The sequence below is a fragment of the Myxocyprinus asiaticus genome, chromosome 42 (genome assembly GCF_019703515.2).
Source record: "Myxocyprinus asiaticus isolate MX2 ecotype Aquarium Trade chromosome 42, UBuf_Myxa_2, whole genome shotgun sequence".
Classification (NCBI taxonomy): Eukaryota; Metazoa; Chordata; class Actinopteri; order Cypriniformes; family Catostomidae; genus Myxocyprinus; species Myxocyprinus asiaticus.
The window spans coordinates 13,469,820-13,491,013 of NC_059385.1; the positions used below are offsets into that span (position 1 = coordinate 13,469,820).

The 21,194-nt window shown below is 38.9% G+C and overlaps 2 protein-coding genes and 1 long non-coding RNA gene across 4 annotated transcripts; all 3 read left to right on the forward strand.

The window, feature by feature from the left end:
* The first annotated feature begins 832 nt into the window (after positions 1-832).
* On the forward strand, positions 833-7,041 carry LOC127433004 (uncharacterized). The gene is made up of 2 exons (XR_007895822.1): positions 833-1,702; positions 5,200-7,041. It is a non-coding gene; the product is annotated as an uncharacterized LOC127433004 (long non-coding RNA).
* Positions 7,042-12,164: 5,123 nt separating this feature from the next.
* On the forward strand, positions 12,165-14,298 carry LOC127432843 (intraflagellar transport protein 46 homolog). The gene is made up of 5 exons (XM_051684295.1): positions 12,165-12,204; positions 12,291-12,357; positions 12,456-12,507; positions 12,597-12,682; positions 12,856-14,298. The coding sequence occupies exons 2-5, from the start codon at positions 12,295-12,297 to the stop codon at positions 13,051-13,053; spliced, it is 399 nt and encodes a 132-aa protein (XP_051540255.1). The 5' UTR covers positions 12,165-12,204; positions 12,291-12,294; the 3' UTR covers positions 13,054-14,298.
* Positions 14,299-15,606: 1,308 nt separating this feature from the next.
* On the forward strand, positions 15,607-20,773 carry LOC127432521 (uncharacterized). Of its 2 annotated transcripts, XR_007895757.1 has the most exons (8): positions 15,607-15,807; positions 16,076-16,405; positions 16,512-16,763; positions 16,970-17,116; positions 17,280-17,318; positions 17,583-17,614; positions 19,427-20,129; positions 20,225-20,773. XR_007895757.1 is itself a non-coding variant. In XM_051683720.1 (7 exons), the coding sequence occupies exons 1-7, from the start codon at positions 15,756-15,758 to the stop codon at positions 19,625-19,627; spliced, it is 1,053 nt and encodes a 350-aa protein (XP_051539680.1). In that variant the 5' UTR covers positions 15,607-15,755; the 3' UTR covers positions 19,628-20,773. The 2 variants fall into 2 exon arrangements, 1 of the variants encoding a protein (XP_051539680.1); XM_051683720.1 differs by having other exon boundaries at positions 19,427-20,773.
* Positions 20,774-21,194: the final 421 nt, after the last annotated feature.

Sequence of the window (21,194 nt, forward strand, 5' to 3'; positions counted from 1 at the left end):
AATCAAGCTACTGTACAACGTTCCTCCTTCTCACTTGTAAACAGCGCTGCTCTTCCAGCTGTGCCTCACCTGCCTCAGTTCTCACATGTTTCAAATGCCAATGCGATTACGTCACACGTGTGTACCGCTTCTGACGGGAAGCATTATTTAGTTAAAACAAGTACTTAAATATTTATCTTTTTTGCACTAAAAGTGATCGTGATGCTTTAGAAGATATCAGTTTAACAGCTGGATTCGTAAGGATGACGTTTATGCTGACTGTGATTTTTGGAGCTTCAAAAATCAGATCATAATTCACTTGCATTTTAAGGACCTACTGAGCTAAGATATTTTTCTTTCTTCAAATGTGTTCTGGTGAAGAAAGACAGTCATACACAACTGGGATATCATGAGGGTGAGTAAATAATGAGAGAATTTTTATTTTTGGATGAACTATCCCTTTAAAGCTGCTGATCCGAAAGTAACAGCAAAGTTCCTCTACTTTCATAACTGACTGAAGCAAGGAATGTAAACCCTGGTCTCTATTAACCACATGCTACAAACCAAAGAAGACACATTGACCTCAGCTTATGTGTGCTCAAATCTGTTTCATCAATTCATGGTCTAATTATGTTTGTTTGCACTGTAGTCTAATTACAGTTTATAGCTGCAGTCATTGCATCATCCCTTCCTCTTGATGGAAGGGCATGTTTATGAGCTGACCAGAGGAGGATTGGTTTTCACTTTTGATCTACACTTCCAGTCAAGTTTTCTTATTTCCAGTGATAGAGTTTTTCTAAAATACTCAAGGCACAGTTTGGGGTTTTTTAGAGGCCACCATCTAGGACCATTTTAAAGGAGCCTAAAATATCCTATGTTCTCAAGGAACTTCAACATGTATTTCAAGACCTAACTCTTATGATGGGGTTACTGAAGGAACTGCTGACAGTCGTGCAGGAACTTTAAAAAGGAAGCTTCTCAGAGAACCCCAAACAATGCCTTGAGAATCTTTGAATTTTTACAGTGGATGGCAATCCATGCCTCAGATTCTGTATAACTGATTCATGACATTTACTCTTGTAAAGACTCACTAAAGCCCCATAACCATGCAGATCATAGAAGGCTAGCAGCATCCCAGCAAACACAGATCTACCCTCTTAGGTTAGCATGTGGTTCCCGTTTTAAGACTGGTCTCTGTAGATTTAGGTTTTTTATTAACATAAACTAATATTCCCAGAATGTTAAAGGGAGGTTTTTGTGTGACAACCTAAAAAGAACTTATACAGAACATTTTAATAACCAAAAACTAACATTCCCAGAACGTTCTGGGAACCAAAAACTGTTAGTTGTGATAAGCAATCATCTGATTTTCACACATTTGTGATTTTAGGTATGTTTGCTATTAAATTAACAAATGTCTCTCTCTTACTTAGCATCAGGTCATGACAACAACAATACAACCATACTCTATGGAAATGTCTTGACCAGAGAAACTTTGCTGGGCATATATCTAACAGTACCTGCAACATTTACTTCCGCTTTCATTTTGCTTGATTTTGGGGTTCTCAGTGACCACTGTTGATACCAAGGCAACATTTGGTACAAAGTTTTGACTGATTATACATGATAATAATTCTAGTTTAGCTGCACAAGAAGTCTAACTGTTAACTTTCGATACCTGGATGTTACATTTATGTTTGGCTGTTTCTGGTTGCTGTTTTTGGTAAGTCTGGTCAGTGGTTTCACTTTCCCAGTGCTTCGTTTCTGTTCTGTTTTTTCTTTTCTTTTTTTTTCTTCTTTTTTTTAACTGTATTGTTAATGTAAAATTTACTTGTATGTAAAATTTAGATTATATAAATTGTGTGTGTGTGTGTGTGTGTTTTTTTTAAGAACAGAAATGTATGTTTACTGTTTCACTGGTCTGGGCAACAAATAACACAACCCAGTCTCATGAAAATTCATATATATTTTACAAGTTGGCTGTTTCGTATGATTTCTTCATATAAATTTGTACGATTTCATCACATGCAAATGCCCGAATGTCTAATGCGGAAGTAAGCGCAAGTTTCGTGCACGAGGCGTTAAGGACATGCTTAATATTATGCCCTTACCCAAACCCCTTATCTAAATGTAACTGATCAGTAGAGTGTGTAAACATGATAGGAAGCTGTTGTGTGTGACAGAAGCAAGTAATTGTCGCATATTAGATGGAAACGATGTCCAGCGACGTCATTGGCTGTAGTGAAAGACGTACAAACTCATACGAGTGCAGTCGTACGATATCATACAAATTAGCCAAATTTAGAAAAGTGAGAGTGTGAAGAATAACAATAGATATTTAAGCAATATTACACAAGCAAGAGTGCTGTTGTATTGTACAGTTGTTATTTGGCCGTATATAGGCACAAGACTGCAGGTATTCGCAGCTGTACTGATGTTCAACTGCACAACTGCGTATCAGAATCAGAATGAGATTTATTGCCAAGTATGCTTACACATACAAGGAATTTGTCTCAGTGACAGAAGCTTACAGTGCACAAACAATACAACAACAAGACAGAGATAATAAAAATAGAATAAAAATAAAAAGTGAATTGAAAATATAAATATATATAGAAATACACAATAAGACAATATATATATATATATATATATATATATATATATATATATATATATATATAATGTACAAATACAAGTACAAATACAAATACAAATCTGTTATATACAAATGCAAGGGAATGTATGGCAGAAGAGACAGGGTATGTTGGATAAATATAAATAGACTAAGCTGTGTATTGCGCATAATTATTGCTCAATGGGGCAGTTTTAACTATTCATGAGATGGATGGGAAAATGCCTGAGGGAAAAAAACTTTCCTGTGCCTGATGGTTCTGGTGCTCAGTGCTCTGTAGCGCCTGCCAGAAGGCAACAGTTCAAAAAGGTAATGGGCTGGGTGAGTGGGGTCCAGAGTGATTTTTTCCAGCCCTTTTCCTCACTCTGCAAGTGTACAATTCTTGAAGGGAGGGCAGGGGGCAACTAATAATCCGCTCAGCAGTCCGAACTGTCCTTTGTAGTCTTTTGATGTCCAATTTCATAGCTGAACCAAACCAGACAGTTATTAAAGTGCAGAGGACGGACTCAATGACTACTGAGTAGAACTGTATCAGCAGCACCTGTGGCAGAAAGCCGGTGATTCACTGACAGATAAACATGAGAACAGAGAGTTGGTGTAATTTAGTCCGGAGGATAGCTGGGATGATGGTGTTGAAAGCCGAACTAAAGTCCACAAAAAGGATCCTTGCATGTGTCCCTGGTCTGTCCAGATGTTGCAGGATATGATGCAATCCCTTGTTGACTGCATCATCCACAGACCTGTTTGCTTGACCCTTTCTTGTTCTAGAAAGGGTCCAGTGATGTCCTTCAGGTGGGCCAACACCAGTCTCTCAAATGGCTTCATGACCACAGACGTCAGAGTGATGGGTCTGTAGTCATTAAGTCCTGTGATTTTGGGTTTCTTTGGGACATAAATGATGGTGGAGCGTTAGAAGCAGCAGGGAACTTCACACTGCTCCAGTGATGTGTTGAAGATCTGTGTGAAGATGGGGGCCAGCTGGTCAGCACAGGATTTTAGACAACTGGGTGAAACACCGTCTGGGCCCTGTGCTTTCCTTGTCTTCTGTTTCCAGAAGACATGTCACACCTCCTCTTCACAGATCTTAAGTGCAGATTGAGTAGCAAGGACGGGGGGGGGTGGGGTGGGGGGGGTGTTGGAAGAGGTGTTGATATTTGTGTGAAGTGAAGGTCAGAGCGGGCGTGGGGTGTGAGACTGGGCCTTACAAATCTACAGTAAAACACATTCAAGTCGTCAGCCAGTTGTTGGATCCCTATAGTGTTGGGGGATGGTGTCTTGAAGTTAGTAAAGTCTTTCAGGCCTCTCCAAACTGATGCAAGGCCGTTAGCTGAAAACTTGTTTTTTAGCATATCAGAGTAGCTTCTTTTAGCCACTCTGATTTCCTTATTTAGTGTGTTCCTGGCCTGATTTTATCCCCACTTTTGTAAGCATCATCTTTGGCCTGAAGAAGCTGCCTGAGTTTTGCTGTATACCATGGTTTGTCATTATTGTATGTTAAATAAGTCCTAGTAGGAATACACATGTCCTCAAGGAAACTGATATGTGATGTCACAGTATCTGTGAGTTCGTCCAGATTAGTGTCTGCAGCCTCAAATACACTCCAATCAGTGCAGTCAAAGCAGGCTTGAAGTTCAAACTCTGCTTTATTGGTCCATCTCTTTACAGTCTTTACTACAGGTTTAGCTGATTTTAGTTTCTGACTGTAGGTTGGAAGAAGAAGAACAAGACTGTGATCAGAGAGTCCCAAAGCTGCTCTAGGGACAGAATGATATGCATCCTTTATTGTTGTGCAGCAATGATCCAATGTATTTCTGTCTCTGGTGGGGCATGTAATGAGCTGTCTGTATTTTGGCAGTTCACGGGTGAGCTTGGCTCTGTTAAAATCACCGAGAATAATAATAAGTGAGTCTGGGTATTGCTGTTCCATGTCTGTGATCTGATCTCTCGTTTTCCCCGTTAACTCCATGATGCGATCCGCTCTGAACAGCTGAAAGCCTGGCAGATGTAACATGCTGTCCAGAATGGCTTCACTCAGCCAGGTTTCTGTGAAGCACAAGGCAGCAGAGTTTGAAAAGTCCTTGTTTGTATGGGTGAGGAGATGTAGTTCGCCCGTTTTGTTATGAAGAGAGCGGAGATTCGCTAGATGAATATTCGGCAGAGCTGTTCGAAAGCCATGCTGAGCTCTACATGAGCTAAACACAGAGGCTGACATCTGCGGCGCCATCAGGTATCAAGTATGTGATATTTCTTTATACAACAGTTCTATAAACAAGAAGTTAAAACTGAGTAACTCTTAAACACAATATGGACAGTTAATTTGTCTGTTTTTCATCTACTCATGAAAATTGTTCCAAACTAAGCCAAAGCAGGATCAACTTTCCAGTTGAAACACTGAAATGTTCCAGTACTGATACTAAATATCAGCACTCTTTGAACACTGCATGTGAGGACCGTACTGAAATGTTCTATATATGACAACATTCTCTTTTTGGTGATTATTATCTGTTTACAGTTGATCATTTCCTTCACTCAAGAATTTCTATTTTATTTATTTATAGTAATAATCATACATTTTTATTTAACAGCCAGAGAAATACTTGGAGTGAGAGTGGAGACGGGCTTATACAGTCGAGTTGAGCTCACTGGTGAGAAACTCAATCAAAATACTACTGATTACCTGCAGTCAGTGGAATGGACTGAACTAAACAGATCATCTATGTGTCTATGTCTTCGGTTTCAAAAATACAATGGTACCAAAATCTACAGTCGATGCTGTGGGAAGACTCATTTCTTTTTTTTTTTCTCTTTTTTTTGTTCAATCAATTTTATTGATTCCAAAGATAAAATATACAAACACAACATAAAAAATGGAATCAATTATTCACATTACCAATCATGACTCTGGCTAGGACCCAACTTTTTAAATAACTGTCCCCAATATCCAGTGTCATCCCATCACCCAAGATACAGAGTCTGGGGCCAAATGAAAGATCAGTGTTCAACACCTCACACATAAAGTTCTGAACCCCCAACCAAAATTCTTCGCAAAGTGCGCAGAGCTCGTCACTCACACGTCCGCTCCTCGCATGGCGTCACGTGACTCCTCGGGAAGACTCATTTCTATTTAAACAACAACAGCCTTATTTTGGAGAATGTGACCGCACAGAACGAAGGAGTCTACACGGAAACTATAGTTACTACAGATACTCAATCAGGAACCAGACTCTACACATCACCAATATAACCAGCTCAGATTATGGGACATAGAGCTGTTTGGTTACAAATCTATATGGAGAATCAGAAAAGCACACATATTACCCGTAAGTATACATCACTTAGATGAGTATTAATTGCAAATATTAGCTTTATCTTCAAAATTGATATCAGAGCTGATTTTGGGGAGACAGTATATTAAACTATAATTAAACATCTGTGTTTAATCTAAAGACATTTTGTGAGACATTGCTTACAGGAATCGTACAGGAACAGGATAATGAAACAGGAAAAATCCTTATAGTGTTATACTTCCACTTTGTTTACCTTTAAGGTGAAAACTCAACTCTGCACCAAGAAAATGGTATTGTAGTTTGGACGAATAATGCTCTACTTCTCCGTGGACTTACATTTATAGGCATTTTAGGACTGTGCAACATAGTATTCTATGGAATATACAAATACCGTTGCAATAAGATTTCGACGTTCTTTTTTTCAGTCAAGTACAATAGTAGTATTCAAAAATACTACTTTGGCAAATTATGATCTTTGTGTTTGACTGCCTTTTTTAAGTTTTGATTAATTCTGACTATCAAATCATTATTAGAGTGTCATAATCTGAACATCTCACCCAAGTGTTCTCATGTCACTGTCACAGATAAACAACAGGCATGGAAAGGACAGGTAATACAAGCAATCACAGTAATCAGGTTACGACCACCTAGCTACATAATTTATGTTTACATATGCTGCTGTGCTACTGCTATTCTGTATGTCTATACTATTCCTTTTCCACACCTTTGCAGGTTGATTGAAGCCGCTAAAAGAGTCTTCCCTGTGATTGGTGCAGTGAGGGGGATGAAGACAATGGGAGAGTATGCAAACTGATCTACTACATAGTCAACAGGATTAATGAGACTATTGAGCACTGATAGATGCCATTGTGTTAAAATGTGTTGCGCTTGATGTTGAGTGAATGGGTTGGATGCAGGTGCAGTCTGTGCTCACTGCAAATAGTGATGATATAATTGCATGATTCTTGGCATACACTTCTAATCTTTCCATAATGTACAGTATATGACTTATTGAAATGATCTACTGACTTTGTGCTTATATGTTAAGATGTTATTTGCCAGAGAATGTAAATTAGGGCATCTGGTATATGTTAGGCCTAGTTGACCCATATTATGTCCATATCCATGTTTTTATTTTTTCAATCAACATCAAGATACGTATCAATATCTAAGGGAAAGTGTAGACTGATTACCATTTTTAGTTATTTTTTTTTTCCACTTCTCCCTTTGTTTGCTGACACATGGATTGTGGCCGCTCACTCTATGATCCAGAGCCACCTATAACTCAGATAAATTTACTTTAAAACAGCAGGAATTTGCAAGAAGTGTATGCTCTTCTATATGCATCCTTGATGTTATTAATAAACTGTTTCAACAGCAAATGATCCTGTTTGCTCATTATTTCACCTGGGATGTATATAGTTTAAATGTATTTACAAAAATTCAACCAAATTAAACAAACATTAACTTTGATTTAACATTAAATATTTACATTGGTAGAGGCCAAATAATGTGTGGTGTGCTAAAGCTGCATGCATAATTCTATAAGAAGAGCAAAATGCAATTTAAAATGGTTTTAGATGGGATGTAGCAAATTGCACGATATACCAACCTCACTCAAGTATTTTATGCCAGCTACACTTCTGCAGAATAGAAGACATTCTGTGACTGTGTTTACGAGTATTTGAAACACATTGTGAGCACCATGGCCAGTTATACTGGTGATAAAATAGAAGAAGACACTAAAGTAAGATTTTAGAAGTTCATCAGCTCATGTTTAATGAATAGAAGGATTGAAGTTTGAATGACCTGTTCACATCTGACAGCTGAGAAAGAAAGAGCCACCTTCTGGTCCTCGTGGTACTCATGAAAATGATGAAGAGGAGGAGGAGGAAGAAGAAGATGATGATGATGACGATTCTGATGACACAGGGTCTGATGAAGAGGACGTGGAGCCCAGATCTGCTCCAGAAGTGTAGGACAGATCATCTGAAATCTAATCAGCATCAGCTAAAAAGAGATTGATTGAATGATGACACTAATGTATCTGCTGAAGCTAATGCTTTGATTATAGTTGGCCTAGCCTTAAGGAAGAAGCTTATTTGTGAGATAAGTAAGTTTGATGTGTAACTTTGTGATTTTTCTTTATATGAAAGTTTCAGTAATGCATTTTATATAAGAGTTAGTTGCGGTCCATTGATAAATTACGTAGAGCATTATAGTTACAACATCAACTCTTTGTAAAACAAAACTTATGAATAGAACAAAAAAGCTATTTTATTATTTTATATAATAATGTGGATGTGTGCATCATTGATTTCTCACAGTGTATATGATCTGGCCGATTATGTACACCTTTCTGTGACTGCAGAGATCAAAGAGCTATTTCAGTACATCACAGGGTGAGCAGAAGTCAGACCTCAACTTCACACCTTTGCAACATTTGATCTGCATTCAAAATGTACACTGAAACACAAGAAAGGAAATTTGCAAAAATAAATTGACCCATAAGCAGGCCCACACAACTCTGCAGAAAGCTCTGCAGATTTTCTCAGAATTGGAACGCCCATTGTTCACTAAGTTCTACACATCCCACATGTGTTCGATTATTAAAGATGTTGGCTAATTGATAATGTTTTGAGCTATGGATACAAGTACTCTCAACTCCATTTAACACATTTTAATTGATTAAATCCATTCAATATATTATCTACCAAAATCAGACCAGAAAACGTGAAAAAGCGGGGCATTCTCATTTTAAAGAGCATGGAGTCTTTAAGATTCATCAATTGTTTTGCAAGAGAATTGAGAATGCGATGCACATCTCTTGCATAGGAAGTTAATGTTAAGAGCATCGGAAACCCAGAAAAGAACCCCAAAGCCATAGACAACTGGATTGAGAGCATTAGTGAACTGCATAAGTCCAAACCGTCATGGTTACTGGTGTAACCTCCGTTCCCTGATGGAGGGAACAAGACATTGGTGTCAATGTAGTGACACTAGGGGTCACTCTTGGGAGCCCGAGACACCTCTGGTCTTTGATAAAAGGCCAATGAAAAATGGTGAGTGGTATTTGCATGCCACTCCCCCGGACATACGGGTATAAAAGGAGTTGGTATGCAACCACTCATTCAGGTTTTATGCTGAGGAGCCGATATAAGGTCCGGCCATTTCAGCGGGTAGTTCAGCGTTGTGGCAGGAGGGACACAATGTCTCGTTCCCTCCATCAGGGAACGGAGGTTACACCAGTAACCATGAAGTTCCTTATCTGTCACTCACTCGACGTTGGTGTCGATGTAGTGACACTAGGGGTCCCTATACAAAACGCCACAAGGCTGAACTATGTTACGTGAACTAGCGGTGTGTGGTGGGCAGACTTGCTGTGTGCCTCATAGCCAGCACACCAGGTCGACACGTAACCTCCCCCAACACAGTTATGAGTCGAACGGCCCTTTTTGGGGACGAGTCGAACGGCCCTTTTTGGGGACGAGTCAAATGGCCCTTTTTGGGGACAAGTCGACTACCCAAAGATAGAGACAGGCTTAACCCAGGCTTTTTCCACTCCCTAAAAAAGAAGGGGGATTATCCGACTGGGCCGCCAGGTCTAGTCAGGGGGTGTCCCTCCAAAGGGGAAGACACCGGAGACCACACCTCGCCCAAAGAGAAGGGGGGATGTTTAAGTGGAAGAATACGTCACATGGTCTTTCCAACCATGTGGAGAGCCTTCAAGGTAGATCCTGCCCAATGGGGAAGGAGTTACTACAAATATGGAGACTGGGGCAGAGGGGCTCTGCCCAAGGAAGACGCAGTTTGCCAGCAGGGAAATGAACTAGCGGAAGATATAGATCGCATGGGGTTAGCCTTACAGGGAACTGCCACATGCGGAGCACCTACCCCAGAATGGGACTCTTAGTTAGCACGTGTACTGGGCCAGCAGCGAGTCTCTCCGAAAACTCGACTGCCACAGGGCTCGGAGGAAGTCAACCAGGGAACAAAGTCTGTGAACACTACTGGGAATTAATGGCACACATCTTCAGCTCCAAGGGAGGTGGAAGGCGCTATGTGCAAGCGATACACCCGGCCAGCTATCCCGGGCTTATCCGCTTGTGTTGTGTGCCACTACCGGGTGGAACCGATTTTGTCCCAGGAGGTTGTAGAACCTTGCACAGGTGTTGGGTGTTGCCCAGCCCGCTGCTCTGCAAATGTCTGTTAGAGAGGCACCCCTGGCCAGGACCCATGGAGCCGTTACACCCCTGGTAGAATGGGTTGGTATCCCTACCGGGGACGGCATGTCCTAGGCAACATATGCCATAGTTATGGCGTCAATGAGCCAGTGGGCGATCCTCTGCTTGGAGACAGCACTTCCTTTCCGCTGTGCACCAAAGCAGACAAAGAGCTGCTCAGAGATTCTAAAGCTCTGCGTGCGATCCAAATAGATGCGTAAAGCGTGCACCGGACACAGTGACGACAGGACTGGGTCTGCCTCCTCCTGGGGCAGCGCTTGCAGGTTCACCACCTAGTCCCTAAAGGGGTGGTGGGAACCTTGGGCACATAGCCCGGTCAGTGTCTCAGGATCACGTGAGAGTAACCTGGACCGAACTCCAGGCACGTTTCGCTGACAGGGAACGCTTGCAGTTCACCTAGCCTCTTGATGGAAGTGAGCGCAGTCAGGAGGGCAGTCTTCAAGGAGAGTGCCTTAAGCTCGGCTGACTGCAAAGGCTCAAAGGGGGCTCTCTGGACCACTAGTGTGGCCATCGTCCACCCGAGAGACTGCGCCGTGACCTCCGTCGCTCGGAGAGCGAGGTCGGTCGCCGAGCGCAGTTCCTGCATCAATCCCGGGGCGGAACTACTCTTGTGCAGTTCCTTTAGCGCCTTGGCAGACTTGCAGGAGAGCCATGGTGTGCAGGGCGGAGGTGGCTTGTCCAGCAGCACCGTAGGCCTTGGCCGTCAGAGACGACGTAAACCTACAGGCCTTGGACGGGGGCTTTGGGAACCCGCGCCAGGTGGCGGCGCTCTGCGGGCATAGGTGCACCGCGAGTGCCTTTATCCACCAGGGGATTGCCGAATAGCCCTTGGCTGCCCCACCATCGAGGGTAGTGAGGGCGGGGAAGCTGAAAAGATCGGGACCGGGCAGTAAAAAGTGCCTCCCGCGACCTTGTCAGCTCTTCATGCACTTCCGGGAAGAAAGGAACGGTGGAGGGGCGTGGCTTTGAGCGGCACCGCAAGCCCAGGAACCAATCACCGAGCCACCAGGTTTCAGGGAAGAGCAGTGAGATCCACTCTAACCGACGCTCGCGGCTGCCCGGGAAAGCATGTCGTCATCTCCGCGTCAGCCTGTGACTGGGCAATCGACCCCGAAGGGAGGAGCCCAGCTGAGGCTTACGACTGGATGAGCCCGCTCTCCGATGCTGCGCTCGAGAGCTCTTCACTTTCGCGGGCTCCGAATAAGAGGTCGAACTCGCCGTGAGATGAGCCGGCGGACTCACCTGGAAGCCCGATCGGGGCAGACAAGCGTGCTAAGGAATGGGAGGTCTGCGGGGGGATACCCGGCAGAGGCGGTCCCATTGGGCTCCCCAAATCGCCCACAGTGCTAGCCACGCTGGCCTCATACCCATGGGTAAAAGGACCGAGGTGGGAGCCTCTGGGGTAGCTCGCTTTCTTACGAAGGTGAGCCGCGACCGCAACGTTGCCATGGACATGTTCTCGCAATGAGAACACGACCATCCACGATGCTGTCTCCACGTGAGCAGTGCCCAGACATGAAAGACAGTGATCGTGACCATTAGAAGGCGAGAGATAACGAGCGCAACCAGGAATAACACACAATCGGAAAAGCATCTTTAAAAAGATGCGTCTTTAAAAAGACGTTCCGTGTGTGCGCTCTTTTAGAGAAATATATACTCTTTTAGAGGGGAAAAATGCTCTTTCAGAAAATATACTCTTAGTTTTTCTGCCGAAGTGCCCAGGGGCATTCTCTGCAGTGCACCAGTGCAGAGGGGGGAGAAGCCGCTGAAATGCGCCGTCAGATCCAGCAGAGGTGAATGAACAGTGATATTTAGCTCAATGAGCATGACCGTTCGGCTCCGAAGAGAAAATCTTGAATAAGTGGTTGCATACCAGCTCCTTTTATACCCGTACGTCCGGGGGAGTGGCATGCAAATACCACTCGCCAATTTTCATTGGCCTTTTATCAAAGACCAGAGGTGTCTGGGGCTCCCAAGAGTGACCCCTAGTGTCACTACATCAACACCAACGTCGAGTGAGTGACAGATAGGGAACTCCAACTACTGTACACTACACAAGGTAAAAACTTAACTGAACAATGTACAATGAGTCAACTTGAAGTAGTATCGGTCATTTTGTAACAAGATTCTAATTTGTTTTCTCAGACCCATGCCAGACATTGACAATTTGATGCAAGAGTGGCTGCCTGAAATTGAGGAACTTTTGAGGAAGGTTAGCTCTTAAACAATGACTAAAAACATGTTATTGTTTTTTTTGTTATCTAAATCATCAATGTCATGTTTATCTTCACTTTCCTGTCCATTTACCAGGTGAATCTACCCACAGCAGACATTGACTGTGATTATGTTGACATTATTTGTGGTAAGTTGGTCCATTGCATATTTGTGACATTTACATATTTGATGCCTTTCTTGTTTTTTTGAAATGACTGCTAGTGTAACCTCTCTTAGGAATCCTGGACATTCCTGTGTACAAGAACCAAATTCACACACTTCACATCCTGTTCATACTCTACTCCGAATTCAAAAACTCACAGGTTAGTTTCAGACACTTTAAAGCATTTAACTTGAACAACACTACTCACATTCTGTAAATAATGATGTGGCACTTGTTCACTCTTTGTAAAATAAAGGATTGGGTATGCTTAAGTTTGTTGTCATTTTTTGGTTGTATCATTTATCCTTTTGTTTTTCTCTCTCGTGAGATTAGCACTTTAAATCTGTAGCAGAGGGCCAGAAATCTGAAGCACCATCTGCTTCACGAATAGCAACTGCTGATTTCAGGGGCGTAGCAATCATTTCAGAAGTGAGGGGAACAGAACGATTACCGCAAGACGAACATAAATATATAAGGTATATTTTTAAGGCTCTCAATCGATTAAAATCTTTTATTGAATTAATTACATGATTGACCAGTGAATTTTAACTTTTGCATTTACACATTTAGACATTTGCTGTATGAAAGACACAGCGTAAACACATTTACCCTGTGAAAAAGTGTGGGGGACGAACTTTGGTTTTATTGAAAGTGTGTGGGACATTTCCCCAGCATCCCCGCGTATTCTACCCCCATGGCTGAATTAGAAAGACCCACTTTGGACTGAGGTTGCTTTTTCTTCCTCATTGCTTGTTGGGCACGGCCTATTTTCTAACATCCTGTTTTGTTCTAAGCTGTTGCGCCACCAGTTGTGCTCTGTCATATTAAGACATCTTACATTGCAAAACTGATGAAGACTAGCATGATCCACATTGTGATGTTTTAATCACTAAAATTGGATTTTTATAAAAAGTTATTTCCTCAAACTGTAGACTTGAAATGTGTTGTCAAATATAATGTATAAAGGTTGATCAGAATCATCCAACTTCAACAATAGTAAAGGAGCTCAGTCACAGGTGGGCAGCTTTTGGGTTGATGATGGTAACCCAAAGGTTACAAGCTTAAAATCTACAGTTGTAATGTTGACTACCAGAATTTTAGGAGCCATATTTCTGATTAGTATTATTTCAATTTATTATTATAATTTTTTGTGTTCTTTAGACATTTAATGTTGTTTATTTCTTTATTCTATACAACTGTATATATTTCGTTTGCTTATTGGATAATGTTTTTTGGTTATTCTGTGCATGTTCATTAAGGTCAGCCAGAAGGATGTGCAGAGTGTAGGTGCTGTTTTACATAGTGAAGAGACGAAGTGTGGAATAATACAAGCTTTTGACCGTAATCCTCAACAAAGTAAAGTAGAAAGTTGTCAAAGTAAGTCAATGAATAAGTTGTTGAAAAACTAAGTGGATGCTGTGAAGATGGAAGAAATGTGAATCTGTTAAGTAATAAACAAGGATAAAGATTTCATGGACTCCCGAGTGTGAATGCTTAACCAAGACGGTAAGAATTAAGGATACGAGTCAAAACTTGGAATAACTGGATGTCTATCACATGGCCTTACAAGAATATAAACTAAAAAGCTATAGACTTCTTATAAAACAATTGTGCCATTTAACCCTTCCATGCAGTTGACAATCAAGTAACACTGCAGTACTTAGCGGGCCAAATTGACCCGGATCATTAAATCACAGTTCAGCAATCACAATTTGCAAATTTCCCCCCAACAATGATATTTATCATTAATAACTAGACTATAACTAATTTACAAATGTAAAATGTGCAAATTATATAAAATAAATGCTCCAAATTTACATTAGAATATGTATGTACAGCATGTATTTATGTGTGTGTGTGCGCATTTTTGTGTGCATTTGTGTTTGTGGATATACACGCGCACGCACACACACGCACACACACGGATACACAATAAAACACATTTGTTCCTTTTGGTTTCCATTGACTTCCATTGTTTTTATATTGAGCTCATAATATAGTCACAATGTATTTGTGTATGGGTGTGTGTGGGTCCCCCCACGAAAACACAAACAAGTTTGTTCATATCATGGTGGAACAAAAATATTGCAATACTGATATTGTTTTTTATTGTTTTCAAACAGTTCAAGGTTCTGGTGTCATTAAAAAAATAAAAATAAAAAATGTTTTAACTGCATTACAATTTTAAAATAAAATTATCATAAGTCTTTATATGAACCGGGTCAAATTGACCCATAACAACTTTGTTACTTTTTTAATAGCCTCTTTATAAATACATTAAATAAATAATTTCAACATTGTCAGATCCAAATCAACTCCAGAGTTTAAGTTCATTTGTTAATCAGTGTTAAAAAGTTAAAACGGGTCAAACTGACCCATAACTGCATTCAAGGGTTATCAACACACGAAAACCTGGGTCCATAATGTCACACACTTACACTGTATGACTACGTCAGACATCACTGTTGTAAATATCCTATACAAAATAGTACTGAACTGAATTGAATTAAATCAACATTGAAAATCAATCTGGCAGAGATTTGACAGCAGGAAGACATCATTTTATGTTTAGTTCAACTTCTTCAATACAATTTAGAAATCCTTTTTCTAAGCATTTGCTTTAGTGTCTGGCTGTACATTCTGTTGCTCTTGTGGGTTAACATTTATGAGACTAACATAGAAAACAACAGAAATTCTTTAACACACGTATGTAGACAGTTATTTCCATAGAGTTCAATTTACTGTAGCAAGGCAATTGGCCTCTTTCCTATTTATTGACGCAGAGGACAGATTCAATATGGTAACATAATATTTATTATTTTGTAAAGTCTGAGGGTTAGAATCATGTTCTCATATCTGCAAGACATTTACAGACATTTGACATTTGAATGATATGCAGAGTCAAAAAAGTTGCCCTTTAGATTATTTACATTTTTTAATCTGAGTACAAATACAAAAAGACGTCTTTATTTTAAAAAAAAAAAAAAAAAAAAAAAAAAGTTTTTTTTAAAAAGAGCAGCCTTGCCTTCTTCCTTATTCTACCCTCAATTTTTTTCTGTTGTGGTTTTCGGTTGCAATTTTTTTTTTTTTTTTCATTCGAAGGCATCAGTTTCAACTCCGAGTGCATCAGTAATTCCTCATTCAAAGAACATGTAAAGATTCTTTAATTCATGGTTACAAATGATAGTAAAATACTAGTTTAGCTGGTCAAAAAGCCTAGGTTCTCTCAAATTATGATGCCTGGATATTACATTAATGTTTGTCTGTCTCTGTTTGCTATTTTTGGTAAGTATGGCTGATTATTTCTCTTTTTTTCTGTTCCATATTCTTTGTGATATTTATGCAATTGTGGTTTATAATAAAGATAAGAACATTAATATTTTGAAGAAGCTGCATGTGTTGTAGATGTTTACTTTAGTTAGAGACCAATTTCATCTGGGTAGCATGTGTAAATTGCTACATTGTTTTTGTAGATTAATAAGACACATGTACAGTTTGTTTTCACAGAAGAATATTAATTTTATATTAATAATCATACATTTGTATTTAACAGCAATGGAAATACTTGGAGTGAGAGTGGAGTCGGGCTTATACAGTCGAGTTGAGCTCACTGGAGAGAAAGTCAATCAAACTACTATGGATTACCTTCAGTCAGTTGAATGGACCAAACTAAACAGATCATCTACGTGTCTATGTCTTCAGTTTAAAAAATACAGTGGTACCAAAAACTACAGTCAATGCTGTGGGAAGGCTCATTTCTATTTAAACAACAACAGCCTCATTTTGGAGAATGTGACCGCACAGAATGAAGGACTCTACACGGAAACTATAGTTATTGAAAACAGACCTACAAAAAGTTTAAACTTTACATTACGTATACTATGTAAGTCATAAATAGAACTGTCATGATTATGACATCATAATTCACTTGTACAATTAACAGTATTCTCACTTTGTTGTGTTTGCTCATTAACTCTTGTTATTTTAAGACCCTCTAAATACAACAGACATTATGGTCTCCTGGACCTCCAAATCATCTGTGACTCTCAGGTGTGAAGTTACTGGCACATTTCTGAATCTTAAGTGGATGAGAGAAGGTGTCTCCATTCAAGAGGACCACAGATACTCAATCAGGAACCACACTCTACACATCACCAATATAACCAGCTCAGATTATGGGAAATACAGCTGTTTGGTTACAAATCTATATGGAGAATCAGAAAAACACAAATATATCACTGGTGAGAAATATTCTATCCATTTTGAATTCTAGTTCAATCATCAAAATGATTTCTGAGAATCATATTCAATACCGAAACCAGGAGTTAAAGACACCTCCTTCCCGAAAAGTTGGTATCAGACTTACAGTTGGTTTCTTAACATCTTACAGTAATATTGTGAAAAAAGAAGCATTAAGCAATGTTGTTCTTTATGGTTTTCTTTTAAGGAGAAAACTCAACTCTTTCCCAAATAAATGGTACTACTGCTGCACCTCTGCGTCAGAATAATCTGATTCTGATTTCAAGTGGATTTACACTCATAGGTGTTTTAGGACTGTGCATCGTGTTCGTCGTCATTTTCAGATACCATCAGGGTAAGATTTTCTTCCAAGTACAAGCTGAGTTTTCATAAATGCTGTTTAAGCAATAATAATCGTTTATATGTGAAACCTTCAAGACAGTATTGATATGTGATTGATTCTATTAGTCAAATCGAGAATCTCAGTACAGCTACATCTCTCACCCAAATGTTCTTAGGTCACTGTCACAGAAAAACACCAGACAGGAAGACAAGAGGTAAAGTAAACTAACATGCAGACATAACATACAAATTTTCCACAGAAAAATCCCCAGCTAAAATCTGCAATACAGTTATTGCAAACTAAATCTATCATGTACAATATTTTAAAATGTACTGTGTGAAATGTTAATGTGTACAGTATAATTTCTTGGAAAATGGCAAAACTACAGAAGGTATTAACAATAAGGCAAATAGTCAAGTGTGCATTATGGGTAATGTTACCATATGTTAAAAATCTTACTCTACAATATACTTCACAGAGGACGAAGACACTGACCTTGGAGTTTATCAGGTAATGGACAGAACAATAGCATGAAATATATAGTTAAATAATGAATTTAGTACACACATTAAGTATTTTTTGTTTATGTTGCGCTGGCCAACATGAAAGTTGTCTTGGACTTACTGTATACTGACACCTAGCGGCCTGGGTGCAGCATCACGCAAAAGCAAATGTTGTCAGTTAGAGATGGCATTAGAAATGCACTATTTGCAGTTAGTCATTATTAAATTATCCCATAAATGAACGTGTCAGAAAATAGGGGGTTTACCGAGATAAAATGAGCATTATTTATGATCTCAACATGTCAGCCTCCCAGAGGCGACCTTCTCCATGTAAAATTGTAATGACCTGTGCTGGGTAGTAATGGATTACATTTAATCTGGATAATGTAATCAGATTACAAAAAAAAAATCGAGTTGTAATTGGATCATGTAACATTTTATAACATGTGTAATCAGATCATAGTTACATTTTTATGAAGTACATGATTACATTATTGATTACATTACATCACCAGTCAGTTAAAAGCAATAACTAGTGCAGAATTTACTACTAATGCCTGTAATTTTTTAAAGAGCGGTCTGAATTGACTGAATTTTACATATTTTATGTAACATCTAGCCATGTGTGCCTGTAGCTACTGAAATTGATCCACTGCATTGAGAGTGCTTAATACAATCCACAAATACACACAGGGCATTTGGTTTCTGTTTAAAATTCTGTTTCTAAATTGATGCACAATTTTGCCAAACTGTTTGTATTTGCACTCTGCATCGAAAATAATACTCTTCTGTAATAAGACATGTCGCAAACGAACATTTCAGAGGTGTCGGTCAGGTCACATGCAACTTTGTGGTTTTGCACCATGCATATACAATTTGGACCATGCTTCAGCATGGCAGAAAAAGAGCCTGTCTTAGGTTAAGGCCACACCTTCTCTTGAATATTTATGAAGAAGTATGTTCTCTTTGTCTTTTATCTTGAGTAACATCATTTTTTAAAGACCTTTTAAGCACTTTAAAATAAAAAAATTATAATTTTTTTTTACTTGGCAACTGAAAAATAGCAAGTTTCGGTTTGATTTTATTGTGACTTATGTTTGTTAATAGGTACTTAATACAATCTAGTTAGTGTAATTTGTAATCACTCCATAACATTTCATAAGAAATCTACCCAGCACTGGTAATGACAAATGAAAAAACAGCATTTACTAGATTAGCGGTATGACTGGAGTCTTTATCTTGTGTAAGTGTAAATGATTTTATTTAGCTTTTTCAAAAGTACTATTTATTTCTTTATTAATTCATTTCTTTTTTAATGACGACAAATAACTAGTGCACCTTTAAAATATTATTAAAGGAATGTTACAAGTTCAATACAAGTTAAGCTCAATCCACAGCATTTGTTGCATAATGTTGATTACCACAAAAATTAATTTTGACCCATCCCTCCTTTTCTTTAAAAATATACTGTGTATATATATATATATATATATATATATATATATATATATATATATATATATATATATATATATACACACACACACACACACACACACACACATTATATATATATGTATATTATTTTTTGTATTTTTTTGGTGGTAATTAACATTATGCCACAAATGCTGTTGATTAAGACTAACTTGTATTGAAGCTGGAATATTCCTTCAACTTGTTGTGTTTAAGGTAGTTCTAGTAGTTCAGGATCAACAGCCTATGAATGGTTAATTTATTGTTATCAATTATTTTTATATTACAATAATACTACAATAATAAAGTTAATAATACTTTTCCTATTACCATATGTGTCTTTCAGGAAATATCTGCCACTGAAGAGGTGACCGCTTTGCCGTATGTCTACACAGACTTCATTAAGCCAAAAGAGGCCAATCAGGACTCAGCCGCTGCTGAACACTTTGAGGAGTTTGGTTACTCTGAGATTGGACCAGCAGGCAGGGAGGAAACAGTCATTTTGGATTGTGCCATCTATGAAGAACAGGCCAGACCCGTCTCCTGATGCTTTAGAGGAGAGACAGTTGATAAGAAAGTTTCATATTCATGAATCTGGAGCAGCCTACAGCAACAACAGTCATCTAAAGTGAAAGGAGCAGGCCAATAACAAAAATGTTACATCCAAATCAACCACAAGATGGCAGCAAAAAGACCTAAAAAAACCCCCCATAGCTCTGCTTTTTGCATTCTTAGTGTTTTCTGATAATTACAAATGCACAGAGACACAGCAGAAGAAAACTTCCAGGTGCAGTTGGAGGCATCTTCATAGTAATAATAATTATTGCATCATTAAAATGTCATTCAATAAGCATTTTTGAAACATATTCTCTTTAACATCACTCTTTTTTACATTTACAGTATTAACTGTTTTCGACATAACCTATGCATTTACCATATTATAATAGGTCTTGTCCACTGCACTGTAGCCTTGCAAAAACGTCAAGCAAAAAAAGCACATAGTGCTTAAAATTTCAAATCACATTTAATAAGCATGCACACTGTGAAAGGTCGCAAGTGTCCACCCTGCCCAAACGTTAAGCAAAAAAAGCACATAGTGCTTAAAATTTCAAATCACATTTAATAAGCATGCACACCGTGAAAGGTCAGAAGTATCCACCCTGCCCATTAGTGAATGTCATACACAGTTTTTAGATAAATGACTTATGCCATTCAGGACAATTGGGAGAGCAAAAGTGTTTTGTCTTGCATGGCAACCTCGACATATCTATCAAATGGCATATCATTAAGTGGCAGTTTAATTCATACTAAAAGGCGAGTCTAGATGTCAATGAAGAGAGAGTCAAGTGACTTTGTCTTTTGATCTTGGAGTTATTTCGTTTTTTCCATGCAAACTCTCTAAATGGGCCGTAAAAGCAAAGACAAAAACATTGAGAGACAGCTGAGTATCAACATCTGGCAAAGACATAGAGACATAATGTGTAAAAGTCTCAGAGAATATTTAATTTACATTTTTATAGACAGCTAGAGTACCTTCATGTATACCTAAAGCAATGTTTTACTGGGATTCTTCAAAGCAACCAGGAATACATTTTGCAACATGATGCAAATGATAGGTTAATTTTTTTGTTTTTAGAAAAACAAAAAACAAAAATGGTCAAATAAACGAATAAAACCATTTCAGTTTAACAGACGTGTGGACTGTACAGTCTCGCTTCTTCTAAGTGTGCTCACCCATGAAATGCTAGGAAATAATATGTACAAACAGATGGGAATGTACTGTAAGTGTTTAATAATTTAATTTTAATCTTCTGTAATGTAAATAGAAAAAACAGAGAAGTTTGGGGACAGTGTTAAAATCAACGATCTCCTCCTTTAAACCTCTACAATAAGTGCAAACAGACATTTATATACAAAATTGCAAATTATCTTTGGGGGTTAATGGAAAAATAAAGAAATAATGAGTGCCAAATAATTTGCATCGCCCTTTTGGGGATAAATAAATCACAAATGGAACTTGTCGGACACAGACACTCCAGAACAAAGGAAGAGACTAAATGCAAAGCAGTTACTGGAACAAAACAACTGAGATCTGTGTGATAACAGGTGTGCTC